Source organism: Mesoplodon mirus, assembly GCF_964341445.2.
Source record: "Mesoplodon mirus genome assembly, chromosome: 18".
In the NCBI taxonomy this organism is placed as follows: Eukaryota; Metazoa; Chordata; class Mammalia; order Artiodactyla; family Ziphiidae; genus Mesoplodon; species Mesoplodon mirus.
Window position 1 is genome coordinate 13899707 of NC_138994.1, and position 23966 is coordinate 13923672.

The window sequence follows — 23966 nt, forward strand, 5'->3', positions numbered from 1 at the left end:
TCACTTTTGACTGTATTTTTGTCAGTGTTTTGCACGGCCATTTCTACTCTCCTGTGAATAGAATGATAGAAAAGTGTTTCAGAGTTGTGCCTAAAACCACAGTGAAAGGACGGCGAGTGAGGCTTCACAGGCTTCTCCCAGGAGAACACATGCCGCGTGTGGCTGGGGACTCAGCCCAGAGGCTGCCAGCTTCCTGGCCTGGCAGGGGTGAGCGCCTCCCTAGAGTGTCCCTAAAGGACACTTTCTGTCCTGCAAAGGTGAAGCCTAACAGCGGATGGGAAAGGGCCCCCCAACAATGTGACAATGAAGGTGCAAAGAGTGAGGTCCACAGGGGCCTTGCGGGCTTAACGGCCACCCCCATAGTCATCCTCGGCCGCATGGCCAAGGTCCCTTGATTCATCAGACGGTGACGTGGAGTCTCGTGCCCCCAACTGTGGACACAGGAAGCACGCACCAGGCTCACCGCCCAGGGACCCAGGTCCAGAAATCTTCCCAGCAGGTCCAGGGCTCTCAGCCGGTGTACTTGGCTCAGCAGCACCTGGAAGGGAGAAGAGGCGGTGTCACCGCAACACCCCTTGCCCCGCAACACGGAGCCAGGATGAGCATCCCCGGGGGCTGTTCTCCCAGGTCAGCAGGTGCCCCTTTCTCTACGGCTCATGCTTTACACAGGCTGGGAATGCTCCATTTCTTCATGAACAGGTAAACCATGTGCACGCTGTAGGAGCTACTAGAACAGATACTTTATAACCTCATTTAAGAAAATATCCACTGATGACACTGGTCTATCCACTTCCAGACACTGTTCTCTATGTACAACGTCCCCTGTTTGTTCTAAATTCGATAAGATACTATTGTGTTTCTCATCTCCTTTCTGACTAAATGATACACCCTCACTCACTCCACATAGCTAGATATGTCTGATCATTATGGCTGCCAAGGGCAGCGCTGAACTTCTTTTCTGTAAATTGTGCATAATTCATTTAAACAATCTCCCCATTGCTAGATACTTAAATTATTATCAAATTTTTGCTATTGTAAACAATGCTGTGATAAAAATCCTACCAGGTAGATCTCTGCACATTTACGTTTTTTTCCCCTTCCCCTAGGATAAACTTGAGAAGTAAAATTACAGGGTCAGAGCATACACACTTATATCACCAGATTGCCCTCCAGCTGAACCAACTTGCCTACCAAGCCTTGGCTGAATACTGGGCACCAGGACACGTTTGCTCCGGTGCTCACGGGCTACTTGGCCTTGGGAAAATAACTTCTTTGAACCTTAATTTCCTAATTCATAACACAAGACCCACCCACAAGAGTTCTATTAAATATCAAATTAAAAGCTACCAGCAAAATATTAGCCCACGTTACACTATTATTTGCCAACATGATAGGTAATAATAAAATGCTCTTTTAATCTGAATTTCTTTGATTACAAGTGAGGTTGAATATTTTTTCATAGGTTAATAGGCTATTTCTCTAGTAAACTGGCCATGCATGTCCTTATTTTCCTACTTAAATGTTTGGCTTTTTCTTTTTGATAGGAAAGGATTCTTTGTAAATTAAAAACAGCGACCTCTGCCATGTATTTTTCTCTTTTTTCCTGTGTTATGTCAAAGCTTTAAACTTTAATGGAGTCATTTATATTGAGTTTTCCCTCATGATGTTTACCCAGAGGTCACATGAACAGAGGACTTACTGTGTGCGGGCGCGGTGCTGGGCGCAACTGGGAACAGCAGGGCCCCTCCCATCACCACCTGGCTTAGACACAGACATTCCGCAGCCACACTGCAATAACCATCGAACAGACAACTGGGGGCCACTCCCTACTCTGGGGGTCTGAAAGCTCTCCCTCCCACTGGGTGACGTGTGGGGTTCCTAGGTTCCAGACAAAGGGGCTGGGAAAGTGTGGGCCTTCCCCAAGGAAGGGCAGGTGGCCAGTCTGACGGGGGAGGCTCCAGAACCAGCCGGACCTGCAGACCAAGCTAAGGGCTTCAGCTTTTCCTAAGAAGAGCAGCAGAGGGACCCGTCCAATGTGCTTGCTGTGGGCAATAGGCTGGCAGGAAGATGGATGGAGGGGTGGGATGGCTGGACTTGACCGTGGCCATGACCGATGGGGAGAAACAGACTCCAAGACAGCTGGCGGGCGTGACCGACAAAGCCTGCTGGAGGAGGGGGAATAGGGGTCAGGGAAAGGAGCCGCTGGAAGAGAAGATTTGGAATGAGGCAAGAGGAAAGAACAGACGGACAGGCCAGCCAGCCCGGGGTGGTCTGCAAGGGGGAAGCTGGGTAGAGAGACCGGCGAGGGAGGTGGGAGAGAAGGCGGGGGGTTTTTAACTATGTACCTGCTCCTGGGAGGTGAGGATCAGTAGTGGGACTCGTGAAGAGGACCCTCTGGCTGCAGGGATGTGGACCGTGGTGTAGGGACTGAACGGGGGTGAGGAAATGGTGCAGCCAGAGCAGCCAGAGCACTCAAGGGGCTACCCTCTGAGGGGTGAATACGGGTTGGCAGGAGGAGGGTGGGGAGCAGGGAGGGTCACCAGGTGGGGGACAGAGGAGGTGGCAGGAGATGCTGGAGGGAGTGGAAAGAGGGGAGGGGGTCCTGGCAGCATGAGCCTCCTGAGGAGGGGCTCCCGGGTGGAGGGGGGAGGCTGGGGAGCTTCCCCAGGTGGACGCGCGGCCCGTGGCTGTAGAGGAGGCGAGAGTGGGTGCTCCCAGCCCGCAGGTAGCCCAGGGGTCAGGGAAGCGGAGGTGGCTGGGTTCGGCTGTTGGAATGTCATTTCCCACTGGTTCGGAGCCTGTTTCCACATCGCTATTTCGAGACGGATGATCGAGTGGTTCATTTTATGTTTGGAGAAGTTGAGGTTCTCTAATCAAGAAGCTAGGAGAGGTTATGTGGGGCTGCTCACAGGGGCCTATCTGAACGGGGCCTGATCCCTTTCCCATGTTTAACTCATGGGTTATCTTGTGCCACTGCAGCGGAAAGACAGATCTGGAGGGCAAGGTTAGACGGCTGAAAGGCATGGGCTTTGGAGTCAAGCTGACCTGACTATCTCACTTCCTCACAGTGTGGCTTAAATCACAACCTCTGGACACTTCAGTTTCCTCATCAAGAAGAGTAGAGATAACATGTGACTTGGGCTTATTTTCAGAATCAAATGAGACGCAGCCTGTCTGGTACAACGCGGTCTGCTATGAGGGGTGTGATGAATGTTAGTCTCGGTGTCAGCATCCAGCTACAGGATGTCTCCATCTCTCAGAAGCGATTTGATTGACTATTTATTTATTTATTGCCGTGCTGTGCGGCTTGTGAGATCTTAGTTCTACCACCAGGGATTGAACCTGGGCCCTGGCAGTGAAAGCGCCAAGTCCTAACCACTGGACCACCAAGGAATTCCTTATTTGTTTTTTTTAACTTTTTATTTAACATCTTTATTGGAGTATAATAAATACTCCAATGTACAATCGTGTGTTAGTTTCTGCTTTATAACAAAGTGAATCAGTTATACATATACATATGTCCCCCTATCTCTTCCCTCTTGCGTCTCCCTCCCTCCTACCCTCCCTATCCCACCCCTCTAGGTGGTCACAAGCCACCGAGCTGATCTCCCTGTGCTATGCGGCTGCTTCCCACTAACTACCTATTTTACGTTTGGTAGTGTATATAATATGTCCATGCCACTCTCTCACTTTGTCACAGCTTCCCCTTCCCCATATCCTCAAGTCCATTCTCTAGTAGGTCTGTGTCTTTATTCCCGTCTTACCCCTAGGTTCTTCATGACCTTTTTTTTTTTTCTCTTAGATTCCATATATACGTGTTAGCATACGGTATTTGTTTTTCCCTATTTGTTTTTAAAGAAAACGGAACTGCCGGAGGTTCAAGTCTCTAGAGATCCAGGGCGGGCAGAACCTTCCATTTACTAGGTTTGTGAAAGCAGGTGTAATTCCTCAAAAATCAAAGACATCAAACACATTTAACACTTGTAAAGATTCTATTTACTGATTCCCTTTGTTATTTAAAAGACTGTCAACGTGAATAAATTTCTGTGTTTTCAAGTAAATAGCAGAGCACTTTGCAGTGGAAGAAATGGCAACTTGGGCCAAGAAACCTAACCACGCGAAGTTCGCATTGTTTGTATCTCATGTGCACTGACCAGCAGTAAGAGGTCTCCATTACAAGGTCTTATTTACAGATGGCAAAAGTAAAAGGGAAACCATCACCATCACTACTGCAATGCGATCTTTCCTGACTCTTGTTGTCTGTGTTGACGAAACACCCATTAAAGCATCAAGAGACAGCCCACTTGTCTCAGAGACTCAAGACCCTCAGCAGTGCTGTGGGTATTGATGTTTCATTGGAAAATAAACAGCATCAATATCAAGTCCTAGGGAAAATGTCAAGTATTGGTTTTTCTAAACGTTGCTGCTTCCTGCGATTCCTTCTGTTGATTTACATTTAAAAAAAATTGAGGCCCAACATAAATTAAAATTACTTTTTAAAAAAAGGACTGGCTTTTGTTTGTACTTAAAAAAAAAAAAAAATTCCTGTTTCAGTGTGCCTCAGGCCCCGGGGAAATTACAGAGATAAATGTTGGTGAACTAAATGAGTTACTGGGATTTCTTTCTGTCTGTGGTAACCCAAATTGAAGATTAATCATGGAGATACGAATACCCAAACTAAAACAGAGCTGCTAGGGCAACAACCTTTCATTTGCCTTGTGCACAAAAAACTCACTCAGGCTTCTGCGCTGAGACTGCTGGACAGAGCTGCTTCTTAAAAACCAGATTCACAAGCTCCAGTCCTGGCCTGGTGGACCCAGGAATCTGATGATCAGAGATTCTGGAGCCACCGATGAATATAATATGTGTAATAATAACATCCCAGTTATTATCCTGACGCCACCTAATAATAATCCTGTACTTTCAGACCAAAAATTCTATTTGTAAATAAAATGATGCCATGAAAGCAAACAGGGTTTCCTAATGAAATGCCCACACTGACTTGTAGTATCTGTATAAAGGTACTAACACGGAATCCTGTAAAATTTCTCTCTTCCCTCTCTTTTCCACAACATTGATTCCTCCTTCTCTGTCTGGGGCTTCTTTGCACATGGGCCACTGAGGGAGTGCAGACAGTAATGCTGAGTCCAGGCAGGGCCACCAGACCAGGAGACCATAGGGCCAGGGCTTGCAGTGTGGCAGGGCTCAAGAATCTTCCTTCCCATCCTTTCTGTTGATTTGTATTTTTAAAAGGTGAAAAAGGACATCAGGACTGGTCAGGAAAAGCGTACGTTCATGCTTACATCTACACGAGAGGCTGCAAATCAGCCCGAGGAGACAGTTCATTTTACCCCGATGGTCCTCAGTTAATGCCTCTGAGTTTTTGGAGGGAGAAAACGGTCTCTGGCAGTGGAAAAAGTAGCAGGCAGTGGAAAAACTAGCAGGCAGTGGAAAAACTAGCAGGGATTGGAAAAGCTGTGACGTCTCTGTATTAAAATTCTCTTTCCCTTCAGCAACACTTCCTGACTCGACAAGGCACTGGGGATAATTTATGGATAATGGGGCCCAGGTTCTGGCAAAATAACTGAATTAATGAGAAAGAAGCCAACACTGCGGGCTACCCCAAATGAAGCAAGCTCTCCTTTGCATTGTGTTGCGTTTTCTTGTTAAGTACAGGTTCCTGCACTGATCCAGGTGGGACACAGCCCAGACAGACCCCCCCATCAGAAGGATGAGGAACCTATGGTTTATATTCGTCTGAAAGATCGCACAGAAGATGCCCCTTTCTTTTCTTTCAGAGTCATTCCCTCATTTTGGCATCAGGAAGTTGGGTCTTCTCTTTCCCTGAGGGCGTGTGGGTTGTAAATGGGACATTAAAGAAAAAGTCAATAGGAGGCCATTTACAACAGGATTGTTTGCCAGGCAGGATTCAGTGCTGGGCATTGTGCCCCTACTTGGGAAGGACCGATTTTATCTATCACATTATTGAAATAATAGGAAGGTCAGTGGAGGCTGGCCACAGTCTCCTCTCATGAAAATTCGGATGACCCTAGGGGCTGGGGAGCACAGCAACCAACCGGCCACTGCTGTCCCATAGCCCTGCCTGTCAGCCTTCCACTCGCTGCATGAGAACTCGTGGGCTTCTGCCAAATGGCGGGTTTTCTTTGTTGTGTTGTTATCGTTGCTTTTCGTTTTGTTTTGAAAATTTGTTTATTGCTCACCTTGCAAACTCAAGATAGTCAAACTAATCTAGAAACACACACGAGGAATACTAATAATTTCTGCATTCTTTTCACAATGTCAGAAAGTAAGCAGTCATAAGACAGAAAAAGCACCAAAATATCTCCAGGGAAGGATCCTGGCCAACACCCTGTGCCCACGTAATTATCAAGCCACGAGGACAAGGCTGTGTGGTGGCATTTCCACAACTGCATAAACTGCTCTCACTGCTCTGCTGCCTGGGTCCCGGCACAGTCCTGAGCCAGATGAGACCTCAGTTCTGTCGTAGGCACCTTCCCAGCCCACCATGCGGTCAGCACAGAGCGGGAGAGCAGACCATGCAGGGAGGGGGCCCACCACGCTCCAGGTGGGACAGGGATCAGCCGTTCACCTATTTTTCAAACTGTCCTCAGCGGCGAGAGCCGCTCAGAGAGCGCATCTGGCCCAGTGAAGATGAATGGTACTTCTGCGAGACGTGGTCAGCAGCCTGGTGAGAAAGTGGGGCCCTCCTGGGGGGAGGCAAGGCCTCGTCCTTGGGCAGGTGAGGCAAAGCAACCTAATCAGCTTTCTGGGGGGAAGGTGATGGTCTTCCCAGCCAGCTCTCAGAATTTAAGACCCCACTTCCTAACTGGACACGGATGTAAATGCCCACCCCCTCCTGCTGTGGGCACGGCCCCTCCCACAACCGTCCACAGTTCTCACCCAAGTTCAACCGCCTCATCCCCACTGCACACAATCTCTTCCAGGGCCTAAAGTGAATTATTAGGCCTTGGTGTCTACACTGACACCAGTGGTTTTAAATCTCATTTGACACTGTCTCAGAGCAAAACAGCTTTGCTTATGTCATGACCTGGTCCCTGCACCTGTCCCATAAATATACATTAACTGAAACAAAAGTTCTGTGAAAACTTCCTAAACTTCCTGCCTGTGACTTATTTTGGTATTTTGCCATCTCATTACCCAAAACTTAGCTGGGTGAGACCCACAGAATTGATCTCCCAAACCACTCGTGGGGCACCAGGTGCCGCGTGAACACTGACACAGGCCATACGGGTGACTGCGCTTGACGGCACAGCCAGAGTGCAACAGCCCACAGCTACTGCTGGGCACAGCCCCCTGGAAGTGAGCAACCCACAGGTGCCGGGAGCGGTGCCCACGACCTGCGTGTGTAATTTGCTCAGGCTCTCCCATTTTCTCCGCAGTTGATTTGCATCTCATATCCTTCCAAAGAGAAGGGGCACTGACGCCAGAGCCGTGCTGGAACGGAGCTCGCTGGCAGCAGCACTGGGGGGAGAGGGGAGGGCAGCTGACGACAGCCCAGATCAGTGTTTAATTGGCGGGGAGAGGCTTCAGTGACTTCGCCAGGCGAGCCCGGGAGACAAGGAGGTATTAGCTCCAAAGCAGGAGGGCTGTCACACACCAGCACACTCGGTCCCAATAAACTAGTCCCCTCCCGGGCGGCTGCGGGGTTTTCTAGCTCCCTCACCAATCTGGCTCACCTGGAGACACTCACCTGTAAGACAATGGGAAGCTGCTCAGGTGGGTTCCTGTTCTCCACGCCCATCGTGAGCCACACCTGGAAGGCGGTCAGCTGCTCAGCAAAGAAGGGGCTGTGCTGTGGGACAAGCAGAGGGTTAGTCAGGGGCTCTCCTTCTTCACCTGGCTCTGCCTTTACACACCGCCCCCACCATCGATTCAGCCGTGTGTCTTTGTGAGGCCCCGACTACACTCGGCCTCTACCATCCAGGCGAGGGGACACAGGGCCGGGCCATAGCAGAGGAGGTGGTGAGACATGGTCAGACCAGGATGTTTCATATGGCAGAGCCAGAGGCTGCATGGACAGACTGGGTGTGGGTAAGAGAGGGTTGCAGTAAGGTTAATGCCGGGGCTTGGGCCTAAACACCCGGAAGCGGGGTCCCAAGACCTGAGGCAGGAAGACTGAAAGAGGAGCACGTTTGGGAGGAGCACGTGGGGAACTCAGCTTGGACACTCTGAGCTTGAGGTGCCTACTGGACACCCGACAGAGACATCAGGGGGACGATGGCCTACATGAGCCCGCAGTCCAGGAGACGGGTCTGGGCTGGAGAGACAGATCTAGTTTAAAGTTAAGTGAGAAACAGAGGGGACCCCGAGCTGAGCCCTGGAGCCCCCCAAGAGTGAGAGGCCAAGGAGATGGAGACACAAGGGCAAGGCCAGCAGAGGGGGATCAGGAGTGGGTGGTGGCCAGGATGCCAGGGAGGAGTGTTTTAGGGGGAGGACATGGTCGGCACCTTCCATGACTGTAGAAGGTCAGGCAGGACCAGGGTCCAGAGCTGATGGCGACAAGGAGGGCCCTGGAGACCATTAAGGATGTAATAGGAGAGCCCTGGTAGTGGGCAGAAGCACAACCGGACTGGGTTCAAACAGAAGAAAAGATGATTCAGAGACTCAAGAATAGACAGTTCTTTGCAGGAATCTCGCTGCAAAGGGGAAGGAGAGACATGGTGGGGCGGGGGGTGGGAAAAATCGGATGGGATCATGTGACTAGGAATTTCTTTTTAAAGGTGGGAGAGTAAGGGCATATTTGTAAGAGGGGGAAACTGCTGATGAAGGAGGGAGGTGCTGGGCGAGGGCCTTGGCGAGTGGACGTCTGGCGCACAGGTTGGGGGCAGCACTGCTGGGAGCGGGAGATGCAACACAGACGGGCCGGGATGCAGGACAAGGGCCAACGTGGCAGGACTTACAGAGGATCCCTCTATTGCTCCTGTCTCTCAGCGAGGTGGGAAAAGGAGGTGCTGTGGATGGAAGGCAGAGCGAGCGGAGAGGGGACGGGAAGGAAGGAGATGTGTCCGGGTAGCCCGCCGGGCGGCGTTTAAGGCCCCTGGAGGGTAGTGACCGCAGCAGGTCACAGTGGGCTTCCCCAGCCTGGCAGTGGGGGTGCGGAGGCTGGCTTGTCCTCGCGCAGGCACTGCGGAGGGGATGCCTTTAGTGGAGATGACGAGGACGAGGGAAACTGAAGAAGTAGCGGCGCAGGTAGGAGGGGGCCCAGGCTGTCAGAAGGAGGTCTGGGAACTGAGAGACCGAGCAGTAGGACTGCTGGGTTTTCTGTCTTACATAGGCATTTCCACTTAATACGCAGCTCTGCTGTCCCTGAGCTCCAGAAAGAAAGAATTCCAAATCTCTGCCTCCGGCCCACTCCTCTCTGTCCCACCCACTCTGTCTCCCCACGGGGAAAACGGGTATCTGTGTAAGGAAGGGTGGGTGGGAAGGCAGGGATGCGGGCTGTGACCCCAGGTTCCTGCACGTGTGGAAGTGTGCACATAGAGGACTCCAAGCCGTGGGCAGGGCTCCAGCAGAGCTGCAAGCCAGACCAGGCGTGTTCCCACGGCACCCTCCACAGAGGGGCCTGGTGGTCAGAGCCATGGTGCCCCTTGTAAAGAAGTCAGTGTTGTGTGAGAATTTGGCAGAGGACTTTCACACTTAGGAATGCGTGTTCTTGCAAAGTCAGTGTACGTGAAGTTAATCAAATTTGGAGGGCAACTTGGGGATTGGGATGGAGCCCCCAAAGCGATTTTCCTGTTTTTAAGTGTGAGTTATTCACAAATTGGTTTAAAAACAATAATCTTGTTAAATGCTCCCTCCCCAGCTGTACTGAGTGAGGGGGACCTTCAGTCTGGGAGGGGAAGTCGGGAAACTCAGATAATTCCACCTCCCCCCATTTCCTTCACTTCGTTTTGCCTTATGGATGCAAACACGCTGCTCATTGCTGAAGAAGCCACTCCGTCCTGAATGACAAACATTCCTGATCTTTGCACCTAAAGCTGACAAAGAGGGAAAAGCCTTTGCCATTGAAGTATGCTATGAGGTTTGTCATGCTTCTTAAAGCCACGGGGAAGATGACAGATCAGATCAACCCCCCACCATAAGTGTGGTTCAGCATTTTAAGTAACACTTCACAGAACAGCTCAAGAGTTGCCCCGTGAGTGCCTGAGATTATTCACAGAGTTGATGTTTTGGGCCAAATCTTCATGATTACCTCCCGGAAATACTGTGTAGATTCTTGGGGGGAAGAAGCAGAACCCAGGATGAGTGTTCTGGAGGAGAGCTCACAGGTTGTGGGCAGAGGCTCTGAGTCATGTGGCCATGTGGCCTGGGCCTCCTGGGACGATTCTGATGCCAGGTGGTCGACCCTGTGGTTAGCCCACGTGTCAGACGGGCTGGGGGGTCTGAAAACAGGCGCCAAGAGTGAAGGACTAAGAGCAGAAAGGCCAGCTCTGGGCACAAAGAGCCAGGCCTGACCCTGGGGGCCAATCCACCTCGACTTGTGAGGTCACCGTGGGGAGGGAGGAGAGCTAGTTCACCTCAACACACTCCTGCTCTTCTCACCTGCCATCCCCAGTCCAAACACACTTATGTCGGCTGTTTCACAGTAAGTGAAGATCTCTTAAACAGATACCAAAAGCCCTAACCATAAAAGAAAAAACATTGGTAAACTGGATATGGTAAAACAAGAAACTTTTGTTCATCAAGTAAAAACATTAAAAAAGTAAAAATGAAGTCTGCAGGATGAAGAAAGATATTCACAATGTGTGACAAAGGACTTGTATTCAGAATATAAATAGAACCACTACAAATTGATAAGAAACAGATAACGCAAAAGAAAAATGATCACATGACTTGAGCAGGCAATTTATAAAAGAGGATATTCAAAAAGCCAATAAAAACATGAAACAGGGCTCCACTCTATTAACCATCAGGGAAATACAAGATAAAATCTCAATGAAATACCCTTACATAATGAACCAGAAGAGCCAAAAGGAAAAAAAAAAGGTGGAAAACATCAAGTATTGATGAGGACATGGGACAACTAAAACTCTCATACATCGTGGGAAGGACTGAAAATTGACTCACAGACACTTTGGAAAACTGTCCGGCAGTTTGTACTGAAACTGAAAATATGCACACCTGGCGACCAGAAATCCCACTCCTCATGTGCACACCTGACACTAACGCACCAAAGCATGAGGAATTAGCACTACCTGGCCACACCCACCCACTCGCCTCAAGCACAAAATTTAAGGGGGCACCAAAAACCACAGTAATTGAGATAAAAAAAATACCTTAATGCAATATTTAAGAAAATAAAAACTAATGTAAAAATCTATAATGAACAAAATATCAAAATTTCATAGAAAGACAGGCCCAGCATGACTGATTTCTCCTTCTGTCTCAGGCTCCAGCGTCTCGGCTGGGCAGTGGCCAGCACAGTTCGTGAGGTCCATGGGATGGAACCTTTGGGGTTTCCGCACTGTGATAGGAGTGAGCTGCAAGTGAATGGAGCAAACTTGGCATTGAGTGGAGGCAGCCAGACATAAGGATTCTATTTACCCAAGTACCAACCCCTCAGGGCAGCACACACCCTGGTGGAGGTGGGGGCCAGAGCGGGAGGGGCCTCGGGGGACCGCTGATGTTCTGAGTGGGTGCTGGTTACGCAAGCGCGCTCAACTTGTAAATTCACCAAGCTGCACGTTACGATGCCTGCAGTCTTCTATGTGTATGTTATGCTTCCAAAAGAATGAAAACTAAATAAAACAGCTAGCGTGAGGCCTCCACCAGGTACCCCTCCCAGTGACAATTTGGTGAGATTATTTCCAGAGGCAGAATCCTGAATCTAGTAGATGAGAAATGAAGCTGAAGACGCTTGAAAGGAGGCCTGGCACTGGAGGGAGGGGTGAGGACACAGAACCGTGGGGCTTTATCTGAGAGGTATGCAGCTCCGACCCCTTGACGGTACAGAGGAAAACCAGGCACAGAGCACAAAATAGCATGAGTTGAGCGAGGTTCCCGAACACATGTTTGTGGCAACAGGCCCTGTCCCTGTGGAGGCGGGGCGTGTGAGGAGCTGGAGGCCAGGACTGTTCCCCACGGAGACTTGTCCCTGCCTCAGGGTTTAGGGTCTCCCAGGCAATGCCAAACACATAGGCGAGAGCCAAGTGAATGCCCTGCCGGCGCCCACTTCAGGGTTCAAGATGCAAGGCCGGCTTCGACTCCCTTGTAAGTGCGTTAAAGGGAGGGCGGTGGAGAGCGGCGGGCTGCTGGAGCAGGCACCGCAAGTGCTGGTGGAGAACCCGGCAGCGGGCACGTGCGGGCTTGATGCAGAGTTCTTCCAACTTTGCTGTAGGTTTGAAAATGTTCATAATAAAATGGGAAGAAAATTCAAGCAATGAAGTTGGAAAGATAAGATAAAATAGGGAGGGAGGGCCTCATAGCCCAGTTACCCCAGTCTCGGGGTAGGGGGAATCGAAATCACCTGAGTTAACACACATGCATACAACCCTCCCCCCCACACAGACATGCATGCACGTACACACATGTACACGGACACCCCCCCCACAGAGAACACACACACTCATACCCCATAGATATACGCAGGCACACAAATATACATGCACGTACACCCCCCACAGAAATACATATGTACACACACACACACACACACACACACGCACCCAGGCCCCTGACTCAGTAAGGTTGAAAGCTTCCCTGATGGTCGTGATGTGCACTGAAAGTTAAAAACCTCTGCAGTAAGACGTGGGTGCCTCTGGCCGCAGTCAGGGCTTTGTGAATACACCAAGGGCCAGGAACCCTTGCGTCCAGCATGTACCACGTGCCAGGCTCTGTCCTCTAGTCCTCACGTGCTCCTTGAATTGGATACAACTATAGTTCCCGTTTTAAAACAAGGAAACTGGGGCACCGGGGGGCTAAGCTGCCCACTGTGGTCTCTCCAATGGGGCCCGGAGCCGATGGTGTGGGGAAAAGAGGCCAGTGACTCCCATCTCCAAGCCCCACCCTCCAACCCGTCCCCTCAGTGGACAGCTTGGAGCCACCTGCTTCCTCCCGGCTCCCCCCACCACTCCCCCAGTCCCGAACACCTGCCCGGTCCCTTGGAGGGTCAGATGGGGGATCTAATTGTGCTCTAACTTGACGGGTGGCTTTTCTCTTTTCTCAATGGTTACTTGAGGGAAGGGACCGGGTCTCACCCACGTGCACCCAGACGTGGTGTCTGACGCACAGCAAACGCTCATCAAATGAACACATCTTGAATGAAAACAGGAGGGGCTGTATGTGCGGGGGACGCAACAGGGGGTTCTTGGTGAGCTGCTGTAACGACCCCTGGGGGGGTGGGGGGACAGTCGATTTGCCTGCCTCAGGAGCCACAAGTGAAACAACATTAACTCGAGGATGACCAGACCACCACCTAGCAAAGTACATGGGGACCAGACATCCCCTTGGGGCCAAGCCTCAGCCTTAGAGGCTTCACCTGGCCACTGGGCAGCAGGGCCGCAAGTTGAGAGCGTCTGTTCATGGTAAAAAGGCTGAGAACCTGGGATCAGGGAGTGCGCATCAAGAAAAGCAGACCTATGACAGCAACACTGTAGAGAAGATGTTTTTAAGAGCTGACCATTTCATAATCTAACTTTAACCCCTGGTTGGTGCAATCTTTTAAGCTTCTAGATAATGCATCTTCTCCCAGGTGGGTGAGGGCTGTCTCTGACACCCAACCAGGGGCTCTGCAGACCAGGTGGTCAGAGAAGCAGCTGCTGCAGTGGACCACGTAGGATGCCCTGGGAGGACTCACCCGAAATGCCGTGCCTTCTTCGATGATGGTCGGCAGCTGGGAGAGACAAATGTCGACAGCCAGGTCCCAGGCCTGCCTGGGGAGAGAGCAGAGAGGAACCCACAAAGCATTACTGACGGGCTCACCCAGGGGACCCGACAGCAGAGCAGCCCGTGGGTGGCTGAGTCGGGGCAGAGCCGCTGGTGAAGGGCACAGGAGGTGAGGAACTCTCAGCTAGCTAAAGCCATTTTGTTTATGACAGCTTTTCTCTTCAAATTGAAAGGAGAAAAAGCTCAGGAAAAATAAAGAGACTTGTCCACTTCCTAATGCAGTTTCTTCCCCCAACTTGAGCCCACCTAGCGCGGCAGCCTGCCCACGCTGATGGCAGCTGGGGCACTGGGTGCCCGGACCATGGCAGCATCACACACAAACCTGCCATGAAAGGCCGTGGTCAGGCCAAGACACTTCACCATAGACGGGCCAGGTGGGGCTGGGAGAAAGGGTCCGCCTCGGCCCACCCACTGCCAGGCCCCTGCACCCCTCTGTGGGTGGTCGGCACCTGTGCCCAACACAAACCACTTGGGACAAGACAGGTGGTGCTCTGTATGCTGGGGATGCAGCAGCCTCTTTGATGAGTAGTCCCGGCTACCTTCTCCAACTTCTTGTGGCGCCGGACCCAGCTCCACACGCTTACAAGATGTGCAAGACAAGGTGGTACCGACTGGGTCATGGTGTCACCTCCCCAGGGTCAGTTTCACCACGTGTGAGGCAGGCTAAAGATCATGTCTTCCACACAGGGTCCCGTGAAGGCCTCGGAGGGTGGCTGACACGGAGGGACACACACAGAGGCCTGTTATTTCCTGGCAACGTTTAACACCGATTCTAAACTGGACACAAACGATCCTCTTACTTTCTCTGTGGTCCCAGATCCAAGTGCGGCTTCCCAAGGATATAACCATTTTCTCACTCTGACCCCCCCTTTCTTTTAGAAACGTGCTCCTCGTGGAAAGAAAGTGATGGTCAGAACAAGAGGTTTAGTTTCCGGTATTGCAATCTCTTCCCAGCACAATTTCCTGACACACTCAAGGATTCCATGTTAGGTTTATTTAGACTAATAACTGCCTGTTTGTGTGCAAGAGGCACCTATTCATGGGTCTTCATAAAGGATCAAAACAAGAATGAAAAATGAAAACATGCAGAAAAACAGTAAAAATGTAAGATGAACAAAAGACTAGAGAACTCTTTTTCATTTTTCAAATATGTGGAATATATTTCTTTTTTCCCAGACTGGCCCCTTCTGCACAAGCACGCCCTTCCCCCACCAATCTAATTAAGAGGCAATCAGGAGATAATCAAAAGTTCCTCAAGGTGAGGGCAATAAGTAGCTCCCATATGCTCAGTAAGTGCCCAGACTGCAGGCGAAATGGTTATTCTGCAGCATTGAGGGAGACACTTACTCTCTGTTAAGACAGAAGTCAAGTCAGTTATTGCAATTAAGCTCTATAAAGATTCCTTGAATGTAATCAAATAAAAAGTTTTAACTTCAAGAGTTAGAAGAAAGTGTGCACCAGTTGGGGGGAGGTGACATGGGCAGAGGGGGTCCAGGGCAGCTGGTGGTCTTGCTACAGCTGCCACACAGTGGGCACCCCAAAACTGCACCTTCTGTAAAGCTAGCTTCTGTGCCCTCTTTCAGAACCATCTCCTCAAAGTCACGAGGCAGGAAGAATTATAACCCATTAAAGACGTCCCTGCTGGGCGTCCTAGACAGAGTATCAGAGGGACTAGGCCGCCCTAGCTAGACCTACTACTGCCGCCTCAGTCCTTCCCAAGGAGCGAAACAAAACCCGACGCAGCTGCAGTGGGGCCTGGGCGCAAATCTTCTGAGGAGTGTGGCCCGTTGGGCCTGCCGGCTCCCCGGGGCTGGCCCCCACCTGGGTCCAATCACTCAGTGGGGTTGAGTCCCCACCAGCCGCACTCTTCTGTGCCAGAAAAGCAGCTCAGAGGAGACTGCTGGCTTGAAAGGAAGCCCCGGAGGAGGGATTCGCCTGTTGTCACTGGGAGCAAGGCAGGGCCATGACTGGAGGGGCAAAGCTGTCTAAGTGAGAGGGGACAAGGGACTCCGTTCAAGGCACCGAGGAGGACAGGAGGAAAGGAGAGGACGTGGGAGAACACCTAAGATCTACTGGACACCGAGTGGCCCAACAGACTGCCAGCCAGCAGTGCGGCTGCAGCAAGCCCCAGGCCGAGGCCGGGAGAGAGCAGCGGGCTGGCGCTGGGCTAGCCGGCCTCCCTCTGGGCCTGCGGTCGTTGATTCTCTACAAAAGGAAAGGGTCAGGTTGGGGACCTCAGAGCTCCCATCAAGCCCTAGATCACATGGCAGCCTTTTCAGCAGCACGACGGTACCCTCTGCTGAGCATTTACTTAAGTTGGTTAAAAGTGGCTACATTTTCTAGGGTAAAATCAAAACGAACTTGGAGTCTTAATTTGGGATTCTCACTAAGGGAAAGTGGGAAAGCAAGTCCTGTAAAACCTTGAGCCATGGCACCCAGGCGAGCATGGAACTTGGGAGGTGTCCGCGTTCGCACTTCCCACAGCCCCTGTGACCAGCCGCACAGGCTGCACCCCCAGGGAGGGAGGATCCCGGGCCTCCCCACCCCGAGGCGCAGACCAGCCGGGCTCTGAGCCGTGGGCTGCCGATGAATCACGGCCTGGAGAACGTGCCATCCAGGCAAGAGCTCGAGTTTTCAGGAAACGGGCCTAAGATGGCAGGCACCCAAGGAGTGGGCTGGGAGGACAGCCTTCCAAGAGCGCCCGGCTCCATCTGCACCGATCAGTCAGCCAGCCAGGCTCGCTTGATGGGAAGGAACGCACAGGTTATTACCACGGAGAAATGCAAGGTTTCAGGACCTGCTGAAATTGAAAGTGAAGGCAAACGGCTCCCTGATGACTTTGCATCAAAAATTAAACAGAAGCCGGGTGCTGAGCATTTCATCATTGGCACCCCTGCCTGAAGCAAAGTGTGAATGTGTATGACTTTGTGTTTTAACCTCAATTTTTGTTAGGCTTTGTTCCCTTCCTCCCCCTGCTGAAAGTTCAACCTCTCCATCACCACCCAAGGAATATAGTAACTAGATGGTAAATTATTTATTCCAAATGCTCTTTCCGACTACCTTGGCTGTGCACTCCCTGGGGACGTACAAACTTTCGTCTATTTACGAGGCGGGAGAAAGAGCTATGGGCATTGTTGTTGAGTGTTTCATCACCCGAATGAGCTCTGCTGAAAGCCCACGGCAACGCTTCACTGGCAAGGAGCCCATGCGGCGCCTCGGACCTCAGGGGCAGCTGGCAAACCTCAGTGCAGGCGAGCATGACCTTCCAGGTTTCTGGGCCTCACATTCTCCTGCCTTTGCATCTGAGCCCACTGCCTGTTCCCTCTGCTCTCCCACCTCCCCTAAGGCCAGGACCTTGAGCTGGACACCTGCCACCCAGGACAGAGACCACATCCCCAGCCTCCCTAGACCAGGCACCACACATGGCCGCGGGGAAGAGCAGAGATCCGTGTCCCTCCTGTGAGCCACTCAGCTACACAGGAAAGAGGAACAAATCCCCATTTGTAAAGCCGCTGGATCTGGTGTTACCAACCGATATTCCAACCACTACCTCTAACTACCCCCAGGGGAGGAGGGAAAACATGTGGCAGTCTTCCCGTCTTAACCAAGTCAGTGGCCCTCAACGTGGCTGCATGCCCTATACAGCTGCCTGACCCAGTGTTTATACCAAGTATTTCTGGTCTCTGACTTGGCATGAGACAATTCTGCATGATGTCATAAAGAAATAAAGGTTATCACTCACCCTGAGTGGTTTTCTCCTCCCTAGATCTACAACACGGTAGCACGGTCCAATCAGAGGGCCGTGTTAAATGTGGCAGCTGGACACAATACCAGGACCCCACATAGTCCGACCCGAGTCTGTGTCCGCAGTGACACGAGGGCCACGTGCAAGGGCGTGACGCCCACCTGGAAACGCACAATGTGTCCAGGCTGGGTCGCCAGTGCTTGATACTCAATAAATATGCAGGCATGATTTCATACCTTTTTAGAATGGCTTTTTATGTTCTTTACAAGGCCTCCCAGTGTCCTGTGCATAGTGAGTATGAAACTACTTGTTAAATTAAATTATCCCTGCAACTGTTGTTTCAGTAACAATCCCGTTTGGTTTGCTGTACGTTTGCTGTACAGTAACAAATATGGGATGAGCCTAATGCATGTGAATGATTTCCAACTCAGGATTTTAATGAGCTCTTTCTACAACATTTAAAAAATACCAAATGAGATCAAGTGCAGGTACTAAACCTCAGGGAATTCTACTAGTTACATTTTTTTTCATGCAAAGCACACAATGATTCTTCTGTGTCCAGTTTTGCATTTTTGACAAGGGAGACTTCAACCTTAATAACTTAATTAAAAAAAATAGCTTTTAGCGTTTCAAAGGCTTAAAACATCTACATGTAGATTTTTAATTACAAAAGTAATATCTACCAACTTTTAAAAGGGAGCATTCTCATTCCAATCCTCCTGTCCTGGTATTAGCACCAGTGGCATCTTGCTATAATTCTATCCAGCCCTTTTCCCATGCATAACATAGAGGTAATTATACTGCTGATACAGTCTGGTGTTCTGTTTCTGTCATTTAACATATATTTTGTATAATAATAAATAATCTTCACAAACAAAGTTTTAAGATGGCTTACATTTTTTCAAATATATGTATCTCAATTACATCCCCATTCTGTTAGGTACTGGGATTCTCCCTGGTTTCCCACTTTATAGCTAATATTCTGACAAAGGGCATTCTTTTTCAAAGCCTCTCTGTCTCACCAGTCCCGTTCCTTGGTTCTTCCTCAGCAACCTGCTTAGTCCCTCTCCTGAGCTGGAATGGGTGGATGCAAAGTGGACAGGGCAGCAGGGGCTGGAGTGAAGCGGGAGATGTCAGGGTCCAACGATGCCGGCTGGGAATGTGCTGGTCCAGGCTGGGTCAGGGGTCAGGCCGCCTCCCTGTCCAGGGCTGTGATCCCCAGAGCCCTCCCTCACAGCATCCTAATGCTGACCCCCACCTCTGAGTCCGCTTCCCACAGAACCCAACGTGCAACGACCAGGATTCGCCTAAAAGGGAGTGGGGAGGGTATCAGGCCACAGACAGTGCGCTTTGCAGGATGGAGGACCATGCAGGCTGAGGGACTACATTGTACTCAAGTCTTCAGGGTGCATATCAGCTGCAGAGGGGCCCTGGAATGCGCAGGGAGGTTGGAACCAGGGAAGTAGAAAGACCCCAAGGGTGCATGTATGACTGCTAGCAATTCCATGTGCCCCGGGATACCTGGGAGGCTTTCCACATTTTTTATCTGGGCCTCTGTGGGTTGCTGTGTTAGCTCACGTGTCTCTGTACCACAAATGAGGATTTGTTTTATGAGATTCACGGAGAGCTAAACTCGCAGGCAAGAGGGCCATATTCCTAGTTTTAGAGGAGGGCATGGAAAGGTATCAGTAACAGAGATGGGAGGGATTCTGAGATGCTGCTGTTAGACTTTGGACCTTATATTAAACAGCACTTATACAAATCCCAGAATTCAGAAATGTTCTAACAGGCCAATACTAGAGAAAGATCTGTGGGATGATGAAGAGAGACAGGTGTGACTGTTCCGCACCGGCCATCTCTGTGTGCTTCCTCCCTGGGTCCCCTTCTCCTGCTGTCATCTTCCCTGTCTGTTCTGTCTGCTCTCTGCTCAGGCTGTGCTCCTTACTCTCTTCTCCGGGACAACACGTTGTTTTTTACTCTTTGCAGCTGAGCACATCTTAGAGGAGGCAGTTTTATATCCAGAGAAATATGTACAAGAAGGAAGACTGTCCCATGGACTTGTTGGTGGGGTTGGCAGATGGAGGGAAGGACATAGGCCGCTTCTCGCTAAAAGCTGGCGCCTCGCGTCCACCCTGTATTTCTTCCTCCTGGGGGGACCTGCTTGGCCAGTGGTCCCAGTCATCCAAGAGGTCATTCACACTGGGCAGCTGGTGTGATGCCCATTTCCTGTGGCTTAACTAGTTTTCCATCCATGACTAGTCGCAGCACTGACCCTGTTCAGCTCTTTTTTCTTTTTCTTTCCTTTTTTATAATAAATGTTTTATAAAAACCTGGTTCAGAAAAAAATAGAATTTAAGGCATCACTTTACTTAAAGGATAAGGCTGTTTTGAGGATCTCCTTCTTCAGAAATGTGGGTTTTCTTTCTATTTATCCTAAGCATTAGAGAGGCTTTTCAACCCCACCTCCCCAGTTCTAATCTTCATGGAGTGAAGGAAACTGCGTCTGCTGTCCTGCCAGTCTGTTCACACAGGATCTAAACTGCTGCACAGAGACTCTTCGTGCGGTCTACTCCTATTTCTCTGTTTCTCCAGTTTATTCTATAAGCTATTCCAAAGGATATGGATGAGGCATGTTTTAACTTGATTTCTGTTTATAGTCTGGTGCTTGGCCAGCATAGTGCATCTTGATTCATTTCACAGATAAGAATGTTAATTCCCGATTTCCCTTGAGTGGATAAGAGGAGGTGAGTCTACCACCTCCTTCTTAGTTCTCTGGGTTTACAGAGTCGGGGGAAAGTGGTCATGCACATATTAAAAAAAAAAAATCACTACCCAAAATAAACCTGACCATTGAAATACACCATAGAGTGGTTTTCAGGGCTAAACCTAAGTGAATTACTCTTTTTAAATGTTTTGTATTAGGATTTCTCTCTGGATATAACTAAGACACATTTTCCTTTGTTACTGCCCCATTTTAGTGCTTCCTCAAATTCTGCTTGTGTCACAAAAGCAAGGAAGCAGGCAGAAACCAAACGCCTTCAGATATAATGTCTAGATTCCAAACAATTTCCACTATTACTGTTGTTATTTACTAGTAGCAGTAGTGTAAGGAGCAGTAATCCAGTTTTTTTTTTTTTTTTAAATATTTAGTTATCTATTTGGCTGTGCCGGGTCTTAGTTTGGTACGCGGGATCTTCGTTGCAGCACGTAGGACCTTTAGTTACGGCATGTGGGCCCTTAGTTGCAGCATGTGGGCTCTTAGTTGCAGCATGCGGGATCTAGTTCCCTGACCAGGGATTGAACCCAGGCCCTCTGCATTGGAAGCACAGAGTCTTAACCACTGGAAGTCCCAGTAATCCAGTTTTTTTTTTTTTGCTGTACGCGGGCCTCTCACTGCCGTGGCCTCTCCCGTTGCGGAGCACAGGCTCCGGACGCACAGGCTCAGCGGCCATGGCTCACGGGCCCAGCCGCTCCGCGGCATATGGGATCCTCCCAGACCGGGGCACGAACCCGTATCCCCTGCATCGGCAGGCGGACTCCCAACCACTGCGCCACCAGGGAGGCCCAGTAATCCAGTTTTGAAGGAAATTTATAATCAACATACAAGTGTCATAAAGATCACACTTGTGCATGTGTGTGTGTGACAGCATGTGTATATGTGTGAAATAAGCATGCAAATTAACTGGTCATGAACCCAACAGTTTTAATTCTCTGGAGCAATCTTGGATACACTTCATGAATTCAGCTGGCAGTTTCTTTCCTCAGTACAAATCCCTACAGAGTCAGGAACTCACCTGCAGGCCCTCTCCGCCCGAGCTATGAACTGCAGGGCCTCTGTAGGCACTGGTCCCGCTCAGCCCTGGATGACCCTTAGAGGCACCTGCACTTCTGCAGGGGACTTAGGCAGAGCTGAGGGTCGACCTTATTAACTTGTGTACACCACTCAGGCCTCCACGTTTGGAGCCACATCTTCCTATTTTGTTCAAATAATTCCCTTATACTTGGATTATCGCAGAAACGGGAAAACCATACTCCTTAGAGGACCTGATGCTGGTCTGGGGAGAGACACTTACCACATGGCGTGCATGTATGTGGGGGGCAGGCGTGGGCTGCTGACGGGGGTGCAGTTATACGACCTCATGATCCTTTCCGCCAATAAAAAATTTCGAAACAGACTAGCCACCAACAGGTCCTGTCTGAAGAGCTTTTGGAAGAGATCTGAGGGCAGAGAAAAGAGAAAAAGGTGACTTCAGTGACTCATGTCCAGCATTTAAAGCCAAATATACAAATTTACTGTCCTTCTACCAGAAGTTGCAACAAGCAGGTTGGAACTGACACGCACATTCTGCACTGGCAGCACCGACATGACACACGTAATGTGAACCAACATCAGAACCCAACCGACCGGTCACAGAAAAACATAAACGTGTCTTATACTATAGCAGTAATTTGGGTTTTAAGAAATGTGGATGGTGTGTGACTATGAAGGCAGATGAGCCCTGAGTCTGCCCCGAAAACACTAAGGACCTGAGCAGACACCTCTCTGAACTCGCCCTGCATCACTGCTCTCGACCCGATGCGCGATTCACTTCATCCTCTCAGAACCTTCGGGGTCCCTGCCTTCTCCCGCCCACATCCTCAGGTTTCTTCACTGAGGGGAACTCAGTCCTCCCATTTGACTTCTCTCACACCCCGGCGCCAGAGTCTCCTGACTCTGGGGCAGCAGCCTTCCCGCCAGTCCACGGCTGGGCAGCCTCACCCCGAGGAAGCACGTTCCACGCAATGGTGTCCGTGATGGCCGTGAAGATCCAGTTCAGCTCGCCCAGGGGGGTCCTCCTGTCGTTCAGCCGCCCGGGAATCCTAGGAAACACGAAACAGTCACAGAGATGGAAACAGGCGACAGAGGCAGGAGGAGGTGGGAAGAGAAGGGGTGAGGGGACGACGACGTGTCAGACGGGGGTTGGGGGGAGACTCGGCCATGCCAGGAGGACCTCCTTGCCTCACCGTGATCTTTGAGACTCCTGTACGTCTAACCTCACATCTTAAAACTCAGCCTCCACTTCACTTTCTTCCCTTCCCCACCTGCAGAGGAGCAGCGGGTGGGCCCCTCCGGCACCCCCGTGTGACAGCAGGCACAGAGCTCTGCCGATCAGGCAGGTCCCCGGGGCCCTAGAGCCCCCCACAGCCTTGCTCTCAGCCTCCAAGTGGACGGCCCCCACACCCTAATCAAGACACTCCTGTCGGACAGGACACCGGTCACCTCCCAGAAGCTGAGGGCAATGGGAAGACCTCTGTGGGCCCAGCTCTTCACCACACAATCATTCACCTGTTCAACATCAAAACAGACCTAGTCAGGCCTAGATTCCACCTCTTAAATTCACACGTAGTCCTGGCGCAGCATCGCTGGACTGAAAATGCCAGCAGTGAGGATGTGAGAGGTGGGCCAGCAGCATCACAGGCCTCCCAGCGGGGCGTGTGAGGGGAGCTGGGCTTGCTTCCCCACCCGCTGTGGGGAAATTCGAGCACAGGAAGAAAAAACACAACACACAACTGGGTGACACTCTTTTGGGTGGTGCTCCATTTGCGGCCACTCACATACGACACCTTTGGGTGTATGAGCTGGCACAATCCTTCTGGAAAGGACAGACACATGAAGGACAGAAAACATCTGTATCCTTTCCTCAGTTAAGTCTGCTCCCAAGAATCAATCTTGAACCAGAAACGAAGAATGTGGAAACAAGGTATGTTTTTCAGTGTTTTATTTATAACAGTGAAAAGTCAGAAACTACCTATGTGACCAATAATAGAGAAATGATTAATTATGGAACAACCACAATGAAATAACTACAAGCTATTAAACTGTTGTTTATGAATATTTTAATGATATGGGGAAAAGACTGCTTTGTAACATTAAGTAAAGAAGTGGGGCAAATATCGTGCTGTCATAATTACACAGAACACGTACAAGGAGAGCCGATCAGGAGGAAAGCCCTGCAGTGAGGCAGTGGCGACACTCTCCTTGTCTTCACATCTGCACGCAGTCAGCATTGGCTGCCACTCCTCTGCCCACTCACCTGCCTCTCGCCCTGGCAACTGGTGGTGACAGGATGGCGTTCTTGGAAGAAGGAGGGTCTGCTGAGGTCTATTTCCAAACCTGGACCAAGCGCATCATGGGTGTGTGCAGTGCCCCTTGAGTCAGGTGAAGCAACACAGCCCCAGCTAGCTCCTTGGGGTTTGACCCTTGGGAAAGGCCGCTGCGTCCCCAGCAGTGAGGAGTTGCCCTGCTGCCGGCACT

At 50.5% G+C, this 23966-nt stretch overlaps 1 protein-coding gene across 2 annotated transcripts in view; it reads right to left on the reverse strand.

Annotated features, from left to right (window-relative positions):
- Nucleotides 1-23966, reverse strand: part of RPTOR (regulatory associated protein of MTOR complex 1) — a 339786-nt gene that overhangs the window by 68619 nt on the left and 247201 nt on the right. For both annotated transcript variants that reach the window (XM_082603639.1, XM_082603638.1), the window contains exons 8-12: nt 22431-22531; nt 21745-21889; nt 13838-13913; nt 7733-7834; nt 455-538 (exon numbers count right to left, since the gene is read on the reverse strand). In XM_082603639.1, the coding sequence (XP_082459765.1) occupies nt 455-538; nt 7733-7834; nt 13838-13913; nt 21745-21889; nt 22431-22531 (508 nt within the window). The remainder of the gene's footprint in view (nt 1-454; nt 539-7732; nt 7835-13837; nt 13914-21744; nt 21890-22430; nt 22532-23966) is intronic.